The sequence below is a fragment of the Aedes albopictus genome, chromosome 3 (assembly GCF_035046485.1).
Source record: "Aedes albopictus strain Foshan chromosome 3, AalbF5, whole genome shotgun sequence".
NCBI classification, from domain to species: domain Eukaryota; kingdom Metazoa; phylum Arthropoda; class Insecta; order Diptera; family Culicidae; genus Aedes; species Aedes albopictus.
In genome coordinates, this window is record NC_085138.1 from 355,312,340 (window position 1) to 355,331,409 (window position 19,070).

Sequence of the window (19,070 nt, forward strand, 5' to 3'; positions counted from 1 at the left end):
GAGCTTTCGCTCATCCAATCCTAAGCTTTATTGTGAATCACTTCACCGTGCACACAATCAGCGATGTAGGTAGGTAAGTTGCTGATTATGGGAAACGACGAGACAGATGAGTGATTATGCTTCAACTTACTAGCTGGCTGGTTGATGATATGGTACGAATACAGGAATGTAGGTACGAGAGCGCTTGGTAATTTATGGGGATTCAGTTTCAGTTGAGCTGTAATAAAAGAGAAAATAGGTGAATATGAGTTGATTGAAATTTGAAGGAGAGTTTTTGTTTGGTGAGATCGTTTCATTTTATTTATTTTTTGTGTTATATGAAAACATTTAACTATTCTTATTATGAATCACCATTTGTTGCTGTTTGTCTCATTCTATATTTGTTTTGACATTACTCATACTCTTGTAGCGACTTTAAGAGCCCTGTAAGCCGTATACCCTCTTCAATTGACTGTAATGTGTTTTTATACCTTCAACTCTATCCTTGATGCTTGCTTAAGCTCTCAGCATCTTATCCATAACTGATTTGCACTGTTCTTATTTTTGTTTTTATTCTTTTTTTTCTCCATTCAATCATAATACATCCCTACCTAGGGCTTGGAACCATTTGGACAGAGGCGCATTTAGAGATATGTAGGCTCAATTTTTATGTAAACCGTGAGATACACAACTGAATGTAGACGAAATCAAGTCAAGTGATACGAAATTTATTTATTTATTTATTTATTTATTGCTGTGTAAGAATTTTAAGCAGTATTTCTGCAGAGACGGCACTTCTCCGGCATTATCGCCATATCGAGACCTATCGTGACGCCAACATCGACTCCGACCACTGATGGTCGAACTGCGCCCAAAACTTTCCGTCGTCAATAATGTACGGTACCGACGACCGCCACGGTACAACCAAGAGCGACTGAAATAACTGGATGTCGCCTCAGCATACACGCAGAAGCTCGATGAGACTCCTCTAGAGAACTGCTGGAGTACAGTGAAAGCAGCCATCAACGACGCAGCCGAGAGCACCATCGGGTACGTGGAACGGAATCGACGGAACGAATGGTTCGACGAAGAGTGCAGAACGGGTTTGGAGGAGAAGAACGCAGCGAGGGCGGTAATGCTGCAGCAAGGGACCCGACAGAATGTGAAACGTTACAAACAGAAGCGGAAACAACAGACCAACCTCTTTTGGAAGAAAAATGCGCCGTCTGGAAGAAGCGAACTGCGAAGAAATGGAACTGCTGTTCCGTTCCCAAGAAACACGGAAGTTTTACCAGAAGTTCAATGCATCCCGCAACGGCTTCGTGCTGCGAGCCAAAATGTGCAGGGATAAGGACGGAGGCCTATTGACCGACGGACGTGAGGTGATCGAAAGGTGGAAGCAGTACGACACCAGTAGAGGATGGAAATGAACCAACTCCCACGCTGAGGGAAGTTAAGAATGCCATTTATCAGCTCATAACTAACAAAGCAGCTGGTAAGGATGGTATCGCAGCTGAACTCATCGAGATGGACCCAGAAAAGTTGGCCACCTGTGTTGGCCACCTGTCTGCACCGGCCGATAGTCAGGATCTGGGAAACCGAACAGCTACCGGATGAGTGGGAGGAAGGAGCAATCTGCTCCATTTACAAGAAAGGCGATCATCTGGAATGTGAGAACTTCAGGGAGATCACTATTTAGAATGCTGCCTACAAAGTGCTATCCCAGATCATCTTCCGTCGTCTGTCACCTAAAACGAATGAGTTCGTGGGAAGCTTTCAAGCTGGCTTCATCGACGGCCGGTCGACAACGGACCAGATCTTCACCGTACGGCAAATCCTCCAGAAATGCCGCGAATACCAGGTCCCAACGCATCATATGTTCATCGAATTCAAAGCGTCATACTACAGTATCGACCGCGCAGAGCTATGGAGAATCATTAACGAAAACGGCTTTCCTGAGAAGCTGACTAGACTGATTAAGTGATTAAAGCAACGCTGGACGGTGTGCAAAACTGCGTAAGGGTTCCGGTTGATCTTTCCAGTTCATTTGAATCTCGCCAGGGACTGTGACAAGGTGACGGACTCTCATGCCTACTATTCAACATCGCTCTGGAAGGTGTGATGCGACGAGCCGGGGAATGATTTTCACAAAATCCGATCAATTTATGTGCTTTGCGGACGACATGGACATTATTTCCAGAACATTTGGAATGGTGGCAGAGCTGGACACCCGCCTGAAACCAGTGTTGGGAATACTGACTTGCGAAAAGCTATACTCACTTGCTTCTATTTCAGTCCAGGAGCATGCTATCAAAAAATGATGTTTGAAGAGCTTTTAGATTGTAGTTTAATCTAAAAGTTTGCCAAATAAAGTACAGGTCGCAGACGCATGCCAAAACCGTGAGAGGGCTGTGAGCACAAGGTGAGTATAAATTACAAGAATTTTACTCACCTCGTACTCACAGCTCTCTCTCAACTTTGGTATGCGTCTGCAACCTTTACTATATTCGTCGAACTTCTAGTTTAAACTACAATCTAAAAGCCCTTCAAACATCATTTTTTGATAGCTGTGAGATATAAGATGTACTGAATAAAGCTGTGATAAAGAGAATGATCACAGCAGGCGATATAGCGCATTTGAATGTGATGCGAACTGTCAAGCAGACAATGTTATTGCGACATTTGCACCCATTTAGACTCGGCCGAAATTCATTATCATCACAGTCGAATTTCGCACACGACTTCGCAGCGGCTGCCATGCACAAGTTCGGTTGAGTTCAAGACAGGGGCGTGGGATGCACAACAGGTAAACAAAATAAGTTTGATTAGTGTGAAATTTCGTTGGGATATGATGAATCAGTGGATTCTCAAATTATCACAGTAGTCTAAACATCAATGAGAAACCCAATAGCATCCCTGCTTGCGTAGCAACAACTCCAGGCGTCACCCAACCGCGTTCACTCTTGCCACTTGCGAACCAACGTCAGCCTGGGTAAGTTGTGTGTGCTGCACGTGAGGGGTGATTCCTTCCCAGAGAAATCCTAAACTCCACAATAGCATGCTTCTGGACTGAGATAGAAGCAAGTGAGTATCACTCTTGCAAGTGAGTATTGCGAAGTAGCAAAGATCGGACTGGTGGTGAATGTACACGCTGGTAGGCGGAACCGAACATGACCGGATCCGTCTACCTAGGATCCTCACTGAATTCGGAGTTCGAAGTTTTCGAGCGACGCGTGCTAAGGACGATCTTCGGCGGTGTGCAGGAGCACGTCGTGTGGTGGAGAAGGATGAACCACAGGCTCGCTGCACTTTACGGCGAACCCAGCATCCAGAAGGTGGCCAAAGCCGGGAGGATATGATGGACGATGCTGGGTCATTAGGCCGAATGGTCATTAGGCCGAATGGTCATTAGGCCGAATGGTCATCAGGACGAATTGAAAGTTAGCCGTTGTTTTTAACCTTTTCCAACAATTTTTGCCAAAAACTAGTTTAACTATGAAACTAGAAAGAATAGCCTATGTTTTGAAGAAGGAAAAATTTATGAATTAAATATCAGCAGTTTCAGCGCCAAAAACTATTTTAGCAATGATGATACTAGAAAGAACAGCCTATATTTAAAAGAAGGAAAAATTCATGGGTAAAATATGAGTAGATTCAGCATCAATACAGTATCTTCGTGCCTGTCTCACGATACCTACACATATGTAAAAAGGTCATTTGCAGAGGAAGCTCTTAGTTAATAACTGTGGAAGTGCTCATAGAAGCTGAGAAGCAGGCTTTGTCTCAGTGGGGACGTAACGGCAAGAAGAAGACCCAATGACCATTCGGCCTAATGACTATTCGGCCTAATGACCATTCGGCCTATTGACCATTCGGCCTATTGACTATTCGGCCTAATGACCTTCGGCCGAATGGCCTGACACCATAACAATCACAGTCGATCCCCTTATATCATAGGTTATCCAAACTGTTCTTGAGGTTTGATCCTAAGTCTACGGGTGTAACGATAACTTCTTTCATTATATAATGCTACGATTTGTAGTTTGTCACGCCCAGTAAGCCTTCTTAAACTTCAATAGACAGTATCAAATCAGTCGGGATATCCTCGGTCATCCAAACGATTCTTGAGATTGCATCCTAAAGTCTACGGTTGTAACGGTAATTATTTTCATTGTACAAAACTACGATATGTAATTGCAAAAATTTGTTGGAATGATCATTGATTTTAACATTGGCTAGTTATGTGTAGTTACTATTTTTAGCTTGAGAAGCTACTATTATAGCCATAGATTTTAAAGAACTGAGTTCTAGAACACTTAGGATACCCCAGAATACTCCAAAAACGTAAAAATATGCCTTGTGACCTTAAAGTTGTGTACTCCATGAACGATTGGATGACCAGTATCACAAAACTATCATGAAGTGACTCTTGAGCAGGGTTGGTAACCATCTGTTTCGTCACTGACCAACGACGAAAAACTAAATTAGTTCGTCACCAAATAAAACTCTGTCACTTCCATCATCATCAGCGACCGACAAAGAAACCACGACGAGGAAGAACCGAAAATAAAACAGGGAGCTATAGTTTTCGTCATTCTCTTTTGTCTCCTTTTGCACAGACGAAAAACGAACATGCATTCGTCACATGGCATCCAACGTCAGACAAAAGGCAAACCAGTCAAGCTTTTATTGACGATTTGACCTCGAGCCTTCCGAGCTGTAGAATTAGCTCTGTTGGTATGCTTGTTGTATTGCCAATCTGAAGGTTTTTGGTTCGATTCCGAATGAAGGCGATCAACCATTCCCTTGAGGCTGATCATTCTTCGTTCGAACAGGGCGATGCAAGCAACTCAGCGAAAATGCCAATAAAGAGAAATGGCAAAACTTTTTCGTTGCGACCAGCGCATTGACTGACGGTGTTTGAAGGAAAATAATCAAGAGCTGCTGACCCAGTGACGTAAACTTTTTATTATCCGTTGTCGTCAGTGATTATGCTTTAGTTCCGATGACCATTAACAATCCTGCTCTTGAGAGTTTAGAGGTTCATGAACGAAAATCACCTCATGTTACAGTAGTTGCTTTTATCAACTAAGCTCCACAACAGTAAGGATGGCCCATAATATCTAGCATAACATGTAAAAAGGGCCAACATTTGCATACAAACATGTTTCTGTCACTGTAGCGCTGACCTCGACCCTCCCATGTACACCAAAATCCTTCTCAGAAAATTTTGGGACGCTCTGCTTAGGGAGCTAATGTTCGTGAGTGGATGCAGTTAAGCCCTACAGCGACCGAAGCATTTTTGTTTACAAAAATCCACTTAGGCCCTTTTACATGTTATGCCAAATATATAACACCGCTTATTGTTCCTCGATCTACTTTGGTAAATACACCGGATTATGTAACACAACTTTACGTAGTGGCAAAAGCTATTAACACAAGTGTAGACCTGAAGCGAAGACGACTAATAACAAGACAGACATCTACCTTCTTGCTCCATATACTTTGGGAGCTACAAGCACACTAGCGCCGCGAACGACTTCAGGGAACAACATCATGAATGAGTGTGCGTGTGATGCTACAATTTCCGTGTACGTATTAGCATGCACACGCACACAATCATGTTTTAATGTTCCTGTGAATCGTTGAGGGCGTTTCAACCATGTCGCCTGCGACAGGGTGGGAGCTGTCTGTCTTGTTATTAGCCGTCTTCGCCTGAAGCCATGGTCTCCAGAGTATTTTGGTTCATCTGGAATATTTCAAAACTTTTTGGAATGACTCATAAAATGCCAGGGGGATAACAGATTACAGTTGGATGTGTAATGATGCAGTTTATTCAAGAGCTAAGCTTCAGGACAGTCTGGACGACCCTTAATGTCCCGAAGGTCCATTTTATTATACATATAATAGACTTCAGGTTGGGCCAGTAACCTAAAGTTCTGAACTCCACGGCAGGCCTGCTAAATATCAGTCTCAGTGCCTGTTTTTCAGCCGAAAATGAATGACTGCGGCGGTCGTTTTCAGTTTCTCGATGTGAGAACTGACAGAGTCCGAGAGCTCCATTCGTGAGCGCCCAACCAAGTTCAATTCACAATCATCCACACACTACTCACAGCTGACAGGCCACTCATCTCAAGCGGTGGCTTGTGAGTGTGAGTACCTTATACGCTACCACGGGTGAAAACATTCAACCACAAAAAATTGAATGGAAATTTATCCCTGTCAGTTCTCGCTGTCAGCACGCTGCGTGCGAGTGTAAGTACTTTTTTCATTTCGAACCCGTGTTGCTGATTAGAAAACAACAATAACAGGCAACAACAGGGGGCCCATATAGCCGAGGCGGTAAACGCACGGGTATTCAGCATGACCATGCTGAGGGTGACGGGTTCGATTCCCGGTCGGTCCAGGATCTTTTCGTAAAGGAAATTTCCTTGACTTCCTTGGGCATAGAGTATCTTCGTGCCTGCCACACGATATACGCATGCAAAATGGTCATTGGCAGAGGAAGCTCTCAGTTAATAACTGTGGAAGTGCTCATAGAACACTAAGCTGAGAAGCAGGCTTTGTCCCAATGAGGACGTTACGCCAAGAAGAGAGAGAGAGAATAACAGGCAAACTAAAACGAAGAAAACGAAAAAAGCAAAATATCGCTATCATAAAGGCTTGTCGAAAAATTGCATCACTGCTCCACGGTAGTTTGGCTGACCTGGAATATCCCAATGGTGTCTATAAATGATATTGTAGATTTCATGAGCTTCACAGATCCCAGTAGAGTATGCAATGCTATTGGTTATGGCGAAAGCGCATAACATTATTCTTGTAAATTTGAAGGACTTCACTATAGGACAATTTGAAACACCTTTAGAACATCCCAGAATATGTTTTTTTTTATATTCTTGAAGAAGGTTAAATGAATACATATGGGTCATTCCATATGAAGTGACCGAGAAAAAGTGGAAACGTCAGTGAATCAAAATTCAACCATCGCGCAACAATAACGACAATGTCGCAACCTGAATTTGTTGCGACATTCTTCCCAATGCGACATACGTTTGTCCCAACATGAACAGAATAGGACAAAGACCGTGCACCACGAGTTTAGAGATTTTCAAGCCTTGCATTATGACTTTCGAGCGGTAACTTCGAGTCGGTAAACACTGCAACGCTGCTGAAGATGTATCATCAAAAAGTTTCGATTTTGGGTTAGTAATAATTGATTATTCACGAGTTGAAAAGTACGCAACAAATTCAGCTTCTGTTTTGTCTGCAACAAAAAAAATCGAGATCATGTCATTATCAGTTACCAGTTGGGATAAAGAGTAATCGCCGCGTCTTCTTTGTTGCTTGTTTTGTGCCTCTTTTGTCTGACAATTCTCTTCACTGGGAAACGTGTTATCGACCATCACGGATTTTGACCAAATTTTGTTGGAATGTTTGTTTAAATGGAGGAAGAAAAAATCCAAATTTTGGTGCGGATCGGATTACCCCTCGGCCCGTGGCAGCACCCCTCGTCTTTGCCAATACAAGAAAAATCCAAGTTTTCCCTTCCTTTTCTTAATTTATAGCTTTGATACTATAACATATACACATATGTGACCTTCGGCTTTTTTGAAGAAAACTATTGGAGGAATCCAGGAAAAATATTATTTTTTTGATACAGTGTTGCCAAATATGTTATTTTTCAATTTTAAAGTTTAAAATCGATTTTTCGTCGAATGAGTATATTTTAATTTCAAAAATTTTGATTCCATCGTGTTTATCAGACATTTTCCAGTCGAAAAAGCTTAACTCCCCGAGGTCTTTTCGGGCGTTCCAGAGATACAGCGTTTTTAAGCTTGAAAACCGTTTTTCTCTAATATATAAAATAAGTCCAATTTACAAGTTTCGCTAAGAAAACATTATTCGATGCAATTTAAAGGTGATTCGGGCTGAATTAGACCAAGAAGAATAGAAAACGATGTAAAAATAATAATATGACAGTGTTGCCAGTTTTCAATTATGGATTTATTAGAATGGATAACAATAAATTGATAAAGTCAAACATTTATGTATTATAATCCTTATTTCAATTGAAGTTCTACCTATGTAAACATTAAGGTTGACGAAAGTGTTGCCAGACATTTTAATTTTTTTTTGTATAGATCTACATGAGAACATTTGTATCAAATCAAATTATCAAGTAAGAATCATAAATTCCTTTTTTACAATTTTATTGCTATTGGCAACACTGAACCTTGATAGTTTTCGTTTGATGTGCAACTTTTTATTCTTCGAACAAACCTTTAATAAGAGCAGTGGTAAATTCAGATGTTCACTGAAATTTATTCGTGGTTCAGAATTATGCAAATTGATTCCGACTGTTCTTGGTGTATTTTTAGGATTTTTAGCTTTTCAGCCCGATTGTGAGATCAAAAACAACCTTATGTTCTCATACTCCGACGCTTCGTATCGCATCTTGAGAAAGATCTGATACGGATCGAAGCGTTGGAGTAAGAGAACGTAAGGTTGTTTTTGATCTCACAATCGGACTGAAAAGTCAAAAAATCCTAAAAATAAGTTCAGAATTACGAAAACCCATTCTGGATGACATGTATGCCTTAACGTACAAGTTTCTATTCATATTTTTTTTTCTGTTTATCCATTGTTTTGAACTTGTACGGGGAAAGGAAAGTTCCCAAAAGTGAGTTCAGTCAACTTCATTAACTGACATACAGACAGAGTACTTTGAGTAGAAGTTCTTTTTACCCAACCGCCACTTCAAATTACTCAAGGATGCAAAAAGAGCTCAAAAGTTAGTTTAAATGTAAAAGTTTCACGAGAAGGATTTTTGAGTTCCCGTGAGGTGCATTGTTTCGCACATGAAAAAGAAGGCGCAGTATCATAACGTCCGAGGCCATAATGTCCCAGGACTTTATGGCGCATTTTTTCGGGGCATAACGTCCGAACATGCAGATACGCCACGAAGTCCAAGGAAAGAAGGCACATAGGATATTATGACACATCCAATCTTTTGGACGTTATTTCGCAAAAAACGCGACTTAACGACCGGGACAGTATGGCCTCGGACGTTGTGATCCGGCCCCGAAAAAGAACCAAGCGAAGGATTAGATGGCACATTTAAAAAAAAATAGTCATCCAGAATAATTTTTCGTAATCCTGAACTTATTTTTAGGATTTTTTGGCTTTTCAGTCCGATTGTGAGATCAAAAACAACCTTATGTTCTCTTACTCCAACGTTTCGACCCGTATCAGATCTTTCTCAAGATGCGATACGAAGCGTCGGAGTATGAGAACATAAGGTTGTTTTTGATCTCACAATCGGACTGAGAAGCTAAAAATCCTAAAAATACACCAAGAACAGTCGGAATCAATTTGCGTAATTCTGAACCACGAATAAATTTCAGTGAACATTTGAATTGACCACTGCTCTTATTAAAGGTTTGTTCGAAGAATAAAAAGTTGCACATCAAACGAAAACTATCAAGGTTCAGTGTTGCCAATAGCAATAAAATTGTAAAAAAGGAATTTATGATTCTTACTTGATAATTTGATTTGATACAAATGTTCTCATGTAGATTTATACAAAAAAAAATAAAATGTCTGGCAACACTTTCGTCAACCTTAATGTTTACATAGGTAGAACTTCAATTGAAATAAGGATTATAATACATAAATGTTTGACTTTATCAATTTATTGTTATCCATTCTAATAAATCCATAATTGAAAACTGGCAACACTGTCATATTATTATTTTTACATCGTTTTCTATTCTCATTGGTCTAATTCAGCCCAAATCACCTTTAAATTGCATCGAATAATGTTTTCTTAGCGAAACTTGTAAATTGGACTTATTTTATATATTAGAGAAAAACGGTTTTCAAGCTTAAAAACGCTGTATCTCTGGAACGCCCAAAAAGACCTCGGGGAGTTAAGCTTTTTCGACTGGAAAATGTCTGATAAACACGATGGAATCAAAATTTTTGAAATCAAAATATACTCATTCGACGAAAAATCGATTTTAAATTTTAAAATTGAAAAATAACATATTTGGCAACACTGTATCAAAAAAATAATATTTTTCCTGGATTCCTCCAACAGTTTTCTTCAAAAAAGCCGAAGGTCACAAATGTGTATATGTTATAGTATCAAAGCTATAAATTAAGAAAAGGAAGGGAAAACTTGGATTTTTCTTGTATTGGCAAAGACGAGGGGTGCTGCCACGGGCCGAGGGGTGATCCGATCGGCACCAAAATTTGGATTTTTTCTTCCTCCATTTAAACAAACATTCCAACAAAATTTGGTCAAAATCCGTGATGGTCGATAACACGCGGTGTGTACACTTGGTGTGGAATGACCCATATGGACGTAACCCATATCCAAATTTAGCTTTTAGAACAACTGGTATGTCAATTATTTCATTTCTCCAATCTTCTTGATGTTCAGGATGTTCTAGGTTGTGAATAGAGTCTCAACAAATATTCCCCTTTTTCCATAATACAGCACTCAATTTGCAACAACTTCGCCAATGTATTCTGTTTTATTGAATGTGTGCATTAGAGTGGGACACCGAAAGACATTTCACTCCTGTACACTTTTTGAGTTCCTTTTTGGTCCCATATCAACTGTGCAAAATTTCAGCTCGATCGGAGAAACTATATTTTAGCGCCAGCCATTTTAAGTTTTCATACGATTTACTATGGGGAAAATCACTTTTTTAAAGAAAAGTCGCCACAGATTGCCCCTTAACCCCTAAAAATAAATTGATGAATGATTTCTGTTGGAAATTTTACGAGGAACCAACTCTCCGAAGACCGCAAAGTGGTCTAAGGCATGTGGAAAAAGTTATTAACTGAAAACCGAATGGCATGCCAATGCTGTTAAACATGTAAGGAATAACAATAAATAATAAAATCTCGTCATTTTATCAATCGGGTGAGGCTTAATAACTTTTTGCACGAACGTCGCATCGGTTTGCGATCTTCGGAGGTCTGATTCCTAGTGAAGTTTTCTACAGAAATCATTCACCGACTTATTTTTTGGGATCTAGGAGTGACTCCTAGCGATTTTTCTTTGCAGATGTAAAATTTCCCCATAGTAAATCGTATGAAAAACTAAGAATGGGGGGCGCTAAATTATAGTTTTTCCGATCGATCTGAAATTTTGCACAGTTGATATGGGACCAAAGAGGAACTCAAAAAGTATACAGGAGTTAGAGTTTTTCCATTTTTTGTATTTTTCCATATAAACCGTGTACCAGGCTAGTGTGCATTTAATATGAACCCTCCGGCTCCACAGGGTTGAGGGGGATTTCAGATAATAGTCTCAGAAGAAAATCGGTAGGAAATTCTCTAGGAAAACTCGGAAGAACTTCTGGAAGTGTTTCGAAGGGAATATCTTGGTTGCTGTTCACCAGCAAGCAAAGAGGAATTTCAATAGGACCTCTTGGTTGAAGCCAAACATGAGTTCTTTGTTTGATTCCGATTCCTAAGCGAACTCCTGCAGTAATTCCCGTAGAAAATATAAAAAGGGACATCTGGGTTAGAAGGAACTTCTAGAGAAATCCAATAAGTCATAAGTAGAAAAGTACTCGGAAGTCTTGAGGGCGATGAGGAGCGACGCCAAGCACATGGATCTGGAAGCCAGAATTAGACGTACTCGTACGGGTGAAATGATCCTCCGTATACAAATGGTCCTTGGCGAGGGCGTCGAGGTGAGAGCTCTTACAGCGGAGGTGACTCTGAAGGTGAAAACCCTAGACGAGATCACTAACGCGGAAGAGCTGGTCAAGGCACTGCGGCAACAGTGCGAGGTGGCCTTGGTACAGCTACCTGTGGTGCACGCTTATAAGGCCGCATCCATTTATTACGTAATGCTAAAATCGACATTATTTGACACCCCCTCCTCCATAACGATTTTTTGTATGAAAATCTTAACCGTAACGTTCGGCTATACTCCCCCCTCTCCCTAGAGCGTTACGTAATTTATGGATGGCGCCTAAGTCCGTTAAAGTAGGGAAGCTCAAGGTGGGCTGGTCAGTACGCCAACTGACCTTGCACGAGCCATCGGAGATTTGCTTCAGATGTCTGGAACCAGGACACAAGTCATGGGACTGCATGGATGACGGGTAAATACCCTGTCCAGGAGTTGGTGTCAACTAGCTACGAGGGTTTCATCTATGGTTTCGTGGTCGCCAAAGTAAACGGGGTCTTCTGTAGCTGTTATGCGCTTCCGTGGTGGTCGATCGAGCAGTTTACGCAGATGCTGGACTATATGACGACCGTGCTGACAGGGCGAAGGCCGGTGGTTATATCGGGTGATTTCAATACCTGGCCGGTGGAATGGGGAAGCTGTTTTCCGAGCGACTTGGGACAGATTCTTCTAGAGGCACTGGCTATGCTAGATGTCGATCTGGCTAATGTCGGTACCAAACGTATCTTTAGTCGGAACAGAACGGAGTCGATTATGAACGTTACTTATTGTAGTCCTGGCCTTACACATAATTCGAGCTGGGGGTTAGACGATGGGCTACAGCGGGTAAAGGAAGAAGCGGCTAGGCTAAGGCCAAGTTCTCGAAGGTGGAAGACATCATACTTCAACGACGAGGGATTCAGGGGCTCATACAGAGCAGTCTCCAGAGATATTGGAGGGTACCATCAAGGGACATTTTCCGCGGGGCTTGATCCTCGTTCTTGGCCTCCTTTCGTAGGACAGCTGGGGACTGGGGCTGGCGATGGGGAGAGGTTCACCGATGAGGAACTTGTGGAGATAGCAAAGTCCCTTAGCGTAGGTGGACGGAGTTCCAAACCTGGCCTTAAAAGTAGCTATTGCAGAGGCTCCCGAGATGTTCAGGTCTGCTATACAAAAATGGCTGGATGAAGAAGATTTCCCAGAAGTATGGAGCCTGATTATATTGACAAAGGCGGGGAAACCACCCGAAGACTCGTCGGCATGCATAGAGACCAATATGCTTGGGGGTGGTGTTCGAAAAGATCCTCAACAGAATATTGAGACACACTGTGGGTGTTAATGGTCTCTCGAGCAACCAGTTTGGCTTCCAGAAGGGGAGGTCGACCGTAGACACTATTCTGTCAGTTACAGACCGTCGAGGGAGATTCGCTATTGCGCCTGGGCCAGGTCCGAATGCCGTTTCATTGGCTATCATCCACATCGTCTTGAAGCTACAGAGGAGGTGGCGCGTGGACTCGGCCCAAGTAACATACTTGTCACAGAAGAGTTACGACGGCGCAGGTTTTTGTTGCGCAAAAGTCACTGTGACTCACTTCTGACAAATAAACACTTACTTGCTAGAAGTGAGGCACAGTAACTTCTGCTTAACAAAAACCTGCGCCGTCGTAACTCTTCTGTGACAAGTGTGTTACTTGGGGGAGAATGGCCAGAGGTGGTCCAAGGGTTCGGAATCGGCTACGTAAGTCATAACGGTGCTCTGTGGTCGAAATCGACCCTTATAGCGATTAAGCGGCTGCGGGCTAGCGGTGCTATCGTGGCGCCGGTCTACTGGGTTGGATTAAAGCCTGCGATTGGAAAGGGGTCCCTGGGAAGGTCAGCGCAGGTGTCGGCACGTCCTTCTGTGTGCTGGATGATGGGACATTACTTGCGGAAGGTCAAATCGCTGTGCACGCGGTATCAGTTTTTGATACTTGCTGTGCAGTTGGAAGCAGGCGTAGTGGTCGATCCTGCCTGCCTTCTGAGGACTAAGGGAGTAGTGAGGATCACTCGGGAAACATACTACCTTGGTGGGCTCTCCAAAGCGTGTCATCGATATTCGCTGCTGCTGGTAATGCAGCTAACGTAAAGGGATGTTGACCTTGCGATGTGCACTAGCCCCTCTATGAAACAATGCTTTCTTGGTGGTTCTGGAGAGACGAAGGGCTTCGCTGTCATGGGAATGTTGTTTAGTGGGTTGGGGAAATAATAGTCCATCTGGTGGCGTCTACTTTAGTTATTGAAGACGGTCCCTAACCACACACTACCTGGACCTTCTTGCTCAGGTCTGTTCAGCAGATTGCCATGCCATTGATTTCCTGCATTGACCTTCGTCGAAGGTGCTTCCACCGTTAAACCCGAGCAGGAGAAAATAGCTGAAGAATAACTAACTCAGGTATGGAAAACCGAATACACTCAAACCTCCATTTAGGTAGGATCCATTTAGGTAAAATCTATTTAGGTCCCTCCATTTAGGTAACGTTACCTAAATGGAATTTGATTGTGTTTAAATCAGTTGGAGTACTTAAGATTAGGTATAAGACTGGTTCATGGGAAAGAAGTAGTGAGTGGTGTTAGGGGGTGGGTATGGGGGGAGGGGGGTACAATGTTGCCCCCTAAACACCCTCCCCCCCATGCAGTGTTGAAAAGTGCCAGTATCCAGCGTCATTTCTAGCTGAAATTGAGATAATCAACCATCCTTCCATCATTCCATTGATATCAGCTCCAGTATTGATGACGTCAAACCCGACATCAACCTATCATTCACCTGTTTTTATTTTGGCCACCAAACCCAATATAGACTTAACAGTTGTTCGATGTTGGTCCAACAATGGCCCAACATACGATAAAAATTGACCCGACTTTGACCCGACATTCAATAATTTTTCAGTCTGGCGGAATTTTGCAGGGTTTTTTGCAAGGTTTTTAGTGTTTCGTGCCCAGCTAGTCATTTGAATGACAATTCTGATCTAAGACCCTCCAAAACCCCCGAAAACGCCCCTGAAGCCCCTCCCCTCCTGAAACCCACTCCCTCCTGAAACTCATTGAAAGCCATCTGAAACTCCGCATGATCTCCTTTAAATCTCCTAGTAACTCTCCCTTGTTGAACTTCTTTGCAACCATGTAATCCATTTAGGTAATAAACTGAATCCATTTAGGTAATGAATCCATTTAGGTAAAAATTCTATTTAGGCAGTCCCGACTCATTACCTAAATGGAGGTTTTAGTGTACCTACAACCTGAATGAGGTATTAAGTAGCCCTGCATAAGAGGTAAAATACCTAAAATAATAACTGGTGTGTATTCTGTGCATAACGCGTGAATAATGACATCAGGTATGGCAATACCTAAATAATAATCGGCGAATTTTCCATAATTGAATAATACCTCAAGCAGTCCTCAACACCAAACCAATAACTCGTTGAGGTATTTCATCAATACCTACAAAATACCATATATAAATTATTTTCAATACTTGGATAACCGACCAATACCTTGTCTTGGTATGATACCTGACTTTGGTATGCTCCAGTTATGTGGCAGTTATTCATTCCTGCTCGGGAACTGCTTCATACGAGGCAATGTCGGCTGCCCCGTAGTCGGATGGTCAGACGTAGTAGACTATCAGGTGTTACCATTGAACACAAGAGAATCTATCGTGCACACATTGAAACAGATGTGTCACTGACAGTGGTGTGTTAGCCTGCTGAAGTCCCTGCATCCGTTGATATCCCGGAGGTCTCAGCTATCACGAAGAAAAAAGCTGGCTGTCTTCAAGCCGATAGTTTGAACACGTGTAATCTTCAGAAAAGTATTTATGAACATGTACGTCGTTATCAATATAGATTTTGTTCTATATTTTCTATCATTTCAAAATATTTTTTGCAAATGTTGAACGACAGAACAAATGATCCTTGAAAGGCTATGTAATTCATTTCCTTATGTTGTCCAGTCTCTGTCTAGTCAAAGCTTTCCAGTGGACAAATTACCATATCCCTAAATCGTATTTATCGATTTGAGTTTCGTCCATCCAAGCGAGCCGGTCAACAAATAGAGGGACATCTATTCCGGCTGGTCCAAATCCGATAAGCACATTTCGTGGGAAATCGTGCGCATCTGCCTGCTCCCCAAACTAGACAAATCGCTTTCTCACGATAGTTCCGCTTTAGATTGAATGGCTTCGCTTGTCGTGTCGTTGTCCGGGTTGGCCCGTAATGGCGAGAAGAAGTTATTGTCGTTCCCGATGGGGTTGATCTCGAGTGTGGATAGCGGAACGACCTCCGCCGCACCGCCGGCATGTTTATTGGTGCAATCTAGGTTCAGTACTGTGGCCGTGTGGCACTCCCACCACGTGGTGGTGCAGAAGATGAGCAGCCGGCTGCTCTGTGGCTGGTCGGTCGACATAAAAAGAAATCGGTGCAACATGAGCAAATTGTTTCTCGCTTCGCTCGCGTCGGTTGGTCGGACATGATGGCGGTCGGTGTACGTTTCACATAATTAGGTTGCTGATGATATCACTCGGAGCTGTACATATTTGAAGATGCGATTCTGCTCCATGGGGCTCTAACTACCTAGCACATCTTTATCTCGGAGAAGTCTCTGCTTGGAAAGAAAGTGCACATTTTTACGCATAGCCAAGCCGAAGAATAACATCCAAGCTACGTGCGGTTTGTTCCGAGCTTGGTGGGTCTTCTCATCTTACTGATGAGGCTGAATTTTATGAGGACGGCTGCAATGCTCTTGAGAACTGCAATATCTTGGTGGAATGTGGGCGGTTCTGATTTAAAGCTGGTCAAGCTACTTGTGAGAACATCCTGAAATCACTTCGGAAATTTTTCTGAAACCCTCCTGGAGGACCCCTTTTCTGTCTTCTCTGTCTTTTATGTTTTCTCTGTCTTCTCTTCTTCTCTGTCTTCTTTGTCATCTCTATCTGCTCTGCCTTCTCTGTCTTCTCTGTTTTCTTTGTCTTCTCTGTGTTGCGATAGACTTAGCAATGTTGCGATAGACTTAGCAGGAGTTCTTTCAGCAGTAATCAGTCCCGAGGAATTCGGTGAGATCAGCTTAAAGCTAAAAGGAAAGTTTATTATAGGATAGGTTTTATCAATGAAATTCATGTTTTGCTCACATTTCAGTCTCCGTACTACCGTTCCGTCTAACTCACAACAGTGTTCTAATGTTTCAATTTTCAACCTGTAGATAGTTCACAATATAGATCTAAGTTTTAATCTAGATTAAGAAATACAAATAGTTTACCTTAGTTTAGTGTTAATTACAAATCAAAAAGAAAACTTCCAATGCAAAACCAAAATGATGTTTACCACTTTCAATCACTTTCTGCCGATAATTATATTTTGCCCGTCATCCCATTTGACGCTTCATCGCTGCCGTCAGACCCAACGGCCGCAGGCAGTGGCTCACATTGCCTCTCAATAGGGGCATTCACAACAGTGGGCTGTGTCGGCGAACATCCTCCCCCCCGTGTCGCCTCAACTTCCGGTTCGGCGTCACCAGATCCGGCAACGTCCAACACAGCCAACTTAGATGTCGGCCTCTTCAGTACTCCTCCTGATGTCCTCACTTCCGCTTGACGCGGTACTCCATCCTTTCCCGGAATTGTCCGTACTACTCTTCCACGCAGCCATCGGTTCCGGACATTTTCGTCTGTTACAAGCACGAGATCCCCTACTTTGATCGGCTGCACGTCTTGGAACCACTTCGTCCTTCTGATGATAGTTGGCAGGTATTCTTTGACCCACCGGCGCCAAAAGTTGTCCAGCGTATGTTTCACCATGTTCCAGCTGTTCTTCAGTGCCATACCTGCATCTGTTGGCATCTTCTCCGGTTCTCGCACTCCACTCGAGCTCAGCAACAAGAAATGGTTAGGGGTCAGCGATTCATGGTCGGCCGTTTCTAGCGGGATGAACGTCAATGGTCTGGAGTTCACCATACTTTCAGCTTCTGCTAACACCGTTGTAAACGACTCGTCGTCGAGCTTCCTCACTACCGGAACAGATCCTAGGGCTGATTTAACGGCACGTACCATCCTCTCCCAGCAACCTCCCATGTGCGGAGCGGCAGGTGGATTGAATTTCCACTGGGTTTTGGCATTTGTGAAAGTGCTGCCCAATTCGGTATGAATTTGGCTGATTTCCTCCTGCAACTCTCGATTCGCTCCAACGAAATTCGTGCCATTGTCAGAGTATATCTCCAAGGGGGAGCCTCGTCGTGCTATGAAGCGTCTGATGGCTTTCTTGCACGAATCGGTGGACAAACTTGCGACTACCTCGAGGTGAATGGCTCTAACCGTGAGGCAGGTGAAAAGACAAACCCATCGCTTCGCCACGCTGCGTCCAACTTTCACTAAATACGGGCCAAATAAGTCTATTCCAACGTATGTGAACGGGCGTACAAAGGGCTGCATTCGCACCGCTGGGAGTGGTCCCATCTTCGGTGCCACAGGTGTTATCTTGTTCACACGACACCACATGCAGCGCTTCCGTGCTAGACGAACTTCCACTCGCAGGCGAGGCACGTGAAATTTCTGCCGCACCTCATTGACCACAGTTTCATCATTCGCGTGACCAAATTGTCTATGAAAGTAGTCCAGCAATAGCTCGGTAATTCGGTGCTTCCTTGGCAAAATAATAGGGAATTTCGCGTCGTAGGCTAGCACATGTGCTTCTGCAGCTCGACTTCCGACCCGCAGCACACCAAATTTATCCGCAAATGGTGACTGCTTCGCAAGACGACTTGATGCTTCTAGTTGTTTCTGGTCTTCACTGCTGCGTTCCAAATTCTGCTTCAGCGTCGCAACCTCATTCGGAAACTCCTCAGACTGTGCAACTGACCATAACGTTCTTTCCGCCTTCTGCATCTCCACACTTGTCAGCCCAACAGAGTACTTAGGCTTACTGCTTTTCCGATCCCGCAGCCTGTCCACGAAATGATGAACGTACGCCATCGACCGCAACAATCTTTCGTACCGTGAAAATCGGCTAGTATTGACAATCGGTTGCCTCAGTAGATGACTGCACACGTACGCCTCCCGTAGTTCCTTATCGCTTTCATCTGTGCCTTCTTCCGGAACCATCGACCAATGGTCTGCGCTGCGGTAGAGAAAATCGGGTCCTTGGAACCAACGGCTGTTCACGTTGCAGGAAGGTCCCTTTCCCCACTTCGTCGCTTCATCTGCTACGTTCGCTTTTGTCGAAATCCACCGCCATTCATCGATCCTCGAAAGGTTTAATATTTCGTCGATCCTGAACGCGACAAACTGGCGGTACCGACGCGTGTCGGATTTGATCCACGAACAAACGGTCGTAGAATCGCTCCAAAAGTAGGTGTTCCGGATCTCCAACGAATGGTT

At 43.2% G+C, this 19,070-nt stretch overlaps 1 protein-coding gene and 1 long non-coding RNA gene across 2 annotated transcripts in view; one reads left to right on the forward strand and one right to left on the reverse strand.

Moving 5' to 3' along the window:
• The window catches only part of LOC134289462 (uncharacterized), a 209,586-nt gene that overhangs the window by 71,060 nt on the left and 119,456 nt on the right, over nucleotides 1-19,070 (forward strand). The gene's annotated exons all lie outside the window — the stretch shown is intronic.
• Nucleotides 16,698-19,034, reverse strand: LOC134291717 (uncharacterized). The gene is made up of 2 exons (XM_062859837.1): nucleotides 16,958-19,034; nucleotides 16,698-16,894 (listed from the first exon to the last, which is right to left on the reverse strand). The coding sequence occupies exon 1, from the start codon at nucleotides 18,792-18,794 to the stop codon at nucleotides 17,049-17,051; it is 1,746 nt and encodes a 581-aa protein (XP_062715821.1). The 5' UTR covers nucleotides 18,795-19,034; the 3' UTR covers nucleotides 16,698-16,894; nucleotides 16,958-17,048.

Coding starts and splice junctions, on each gene's coding strand:
- LOC134291717 (XM_062859837.1), bottom strand. CDS start 18,794: ATGGTTCCGGAAGAAGGCACAGATGAAAGCGATAAGGAACTACGGGAG.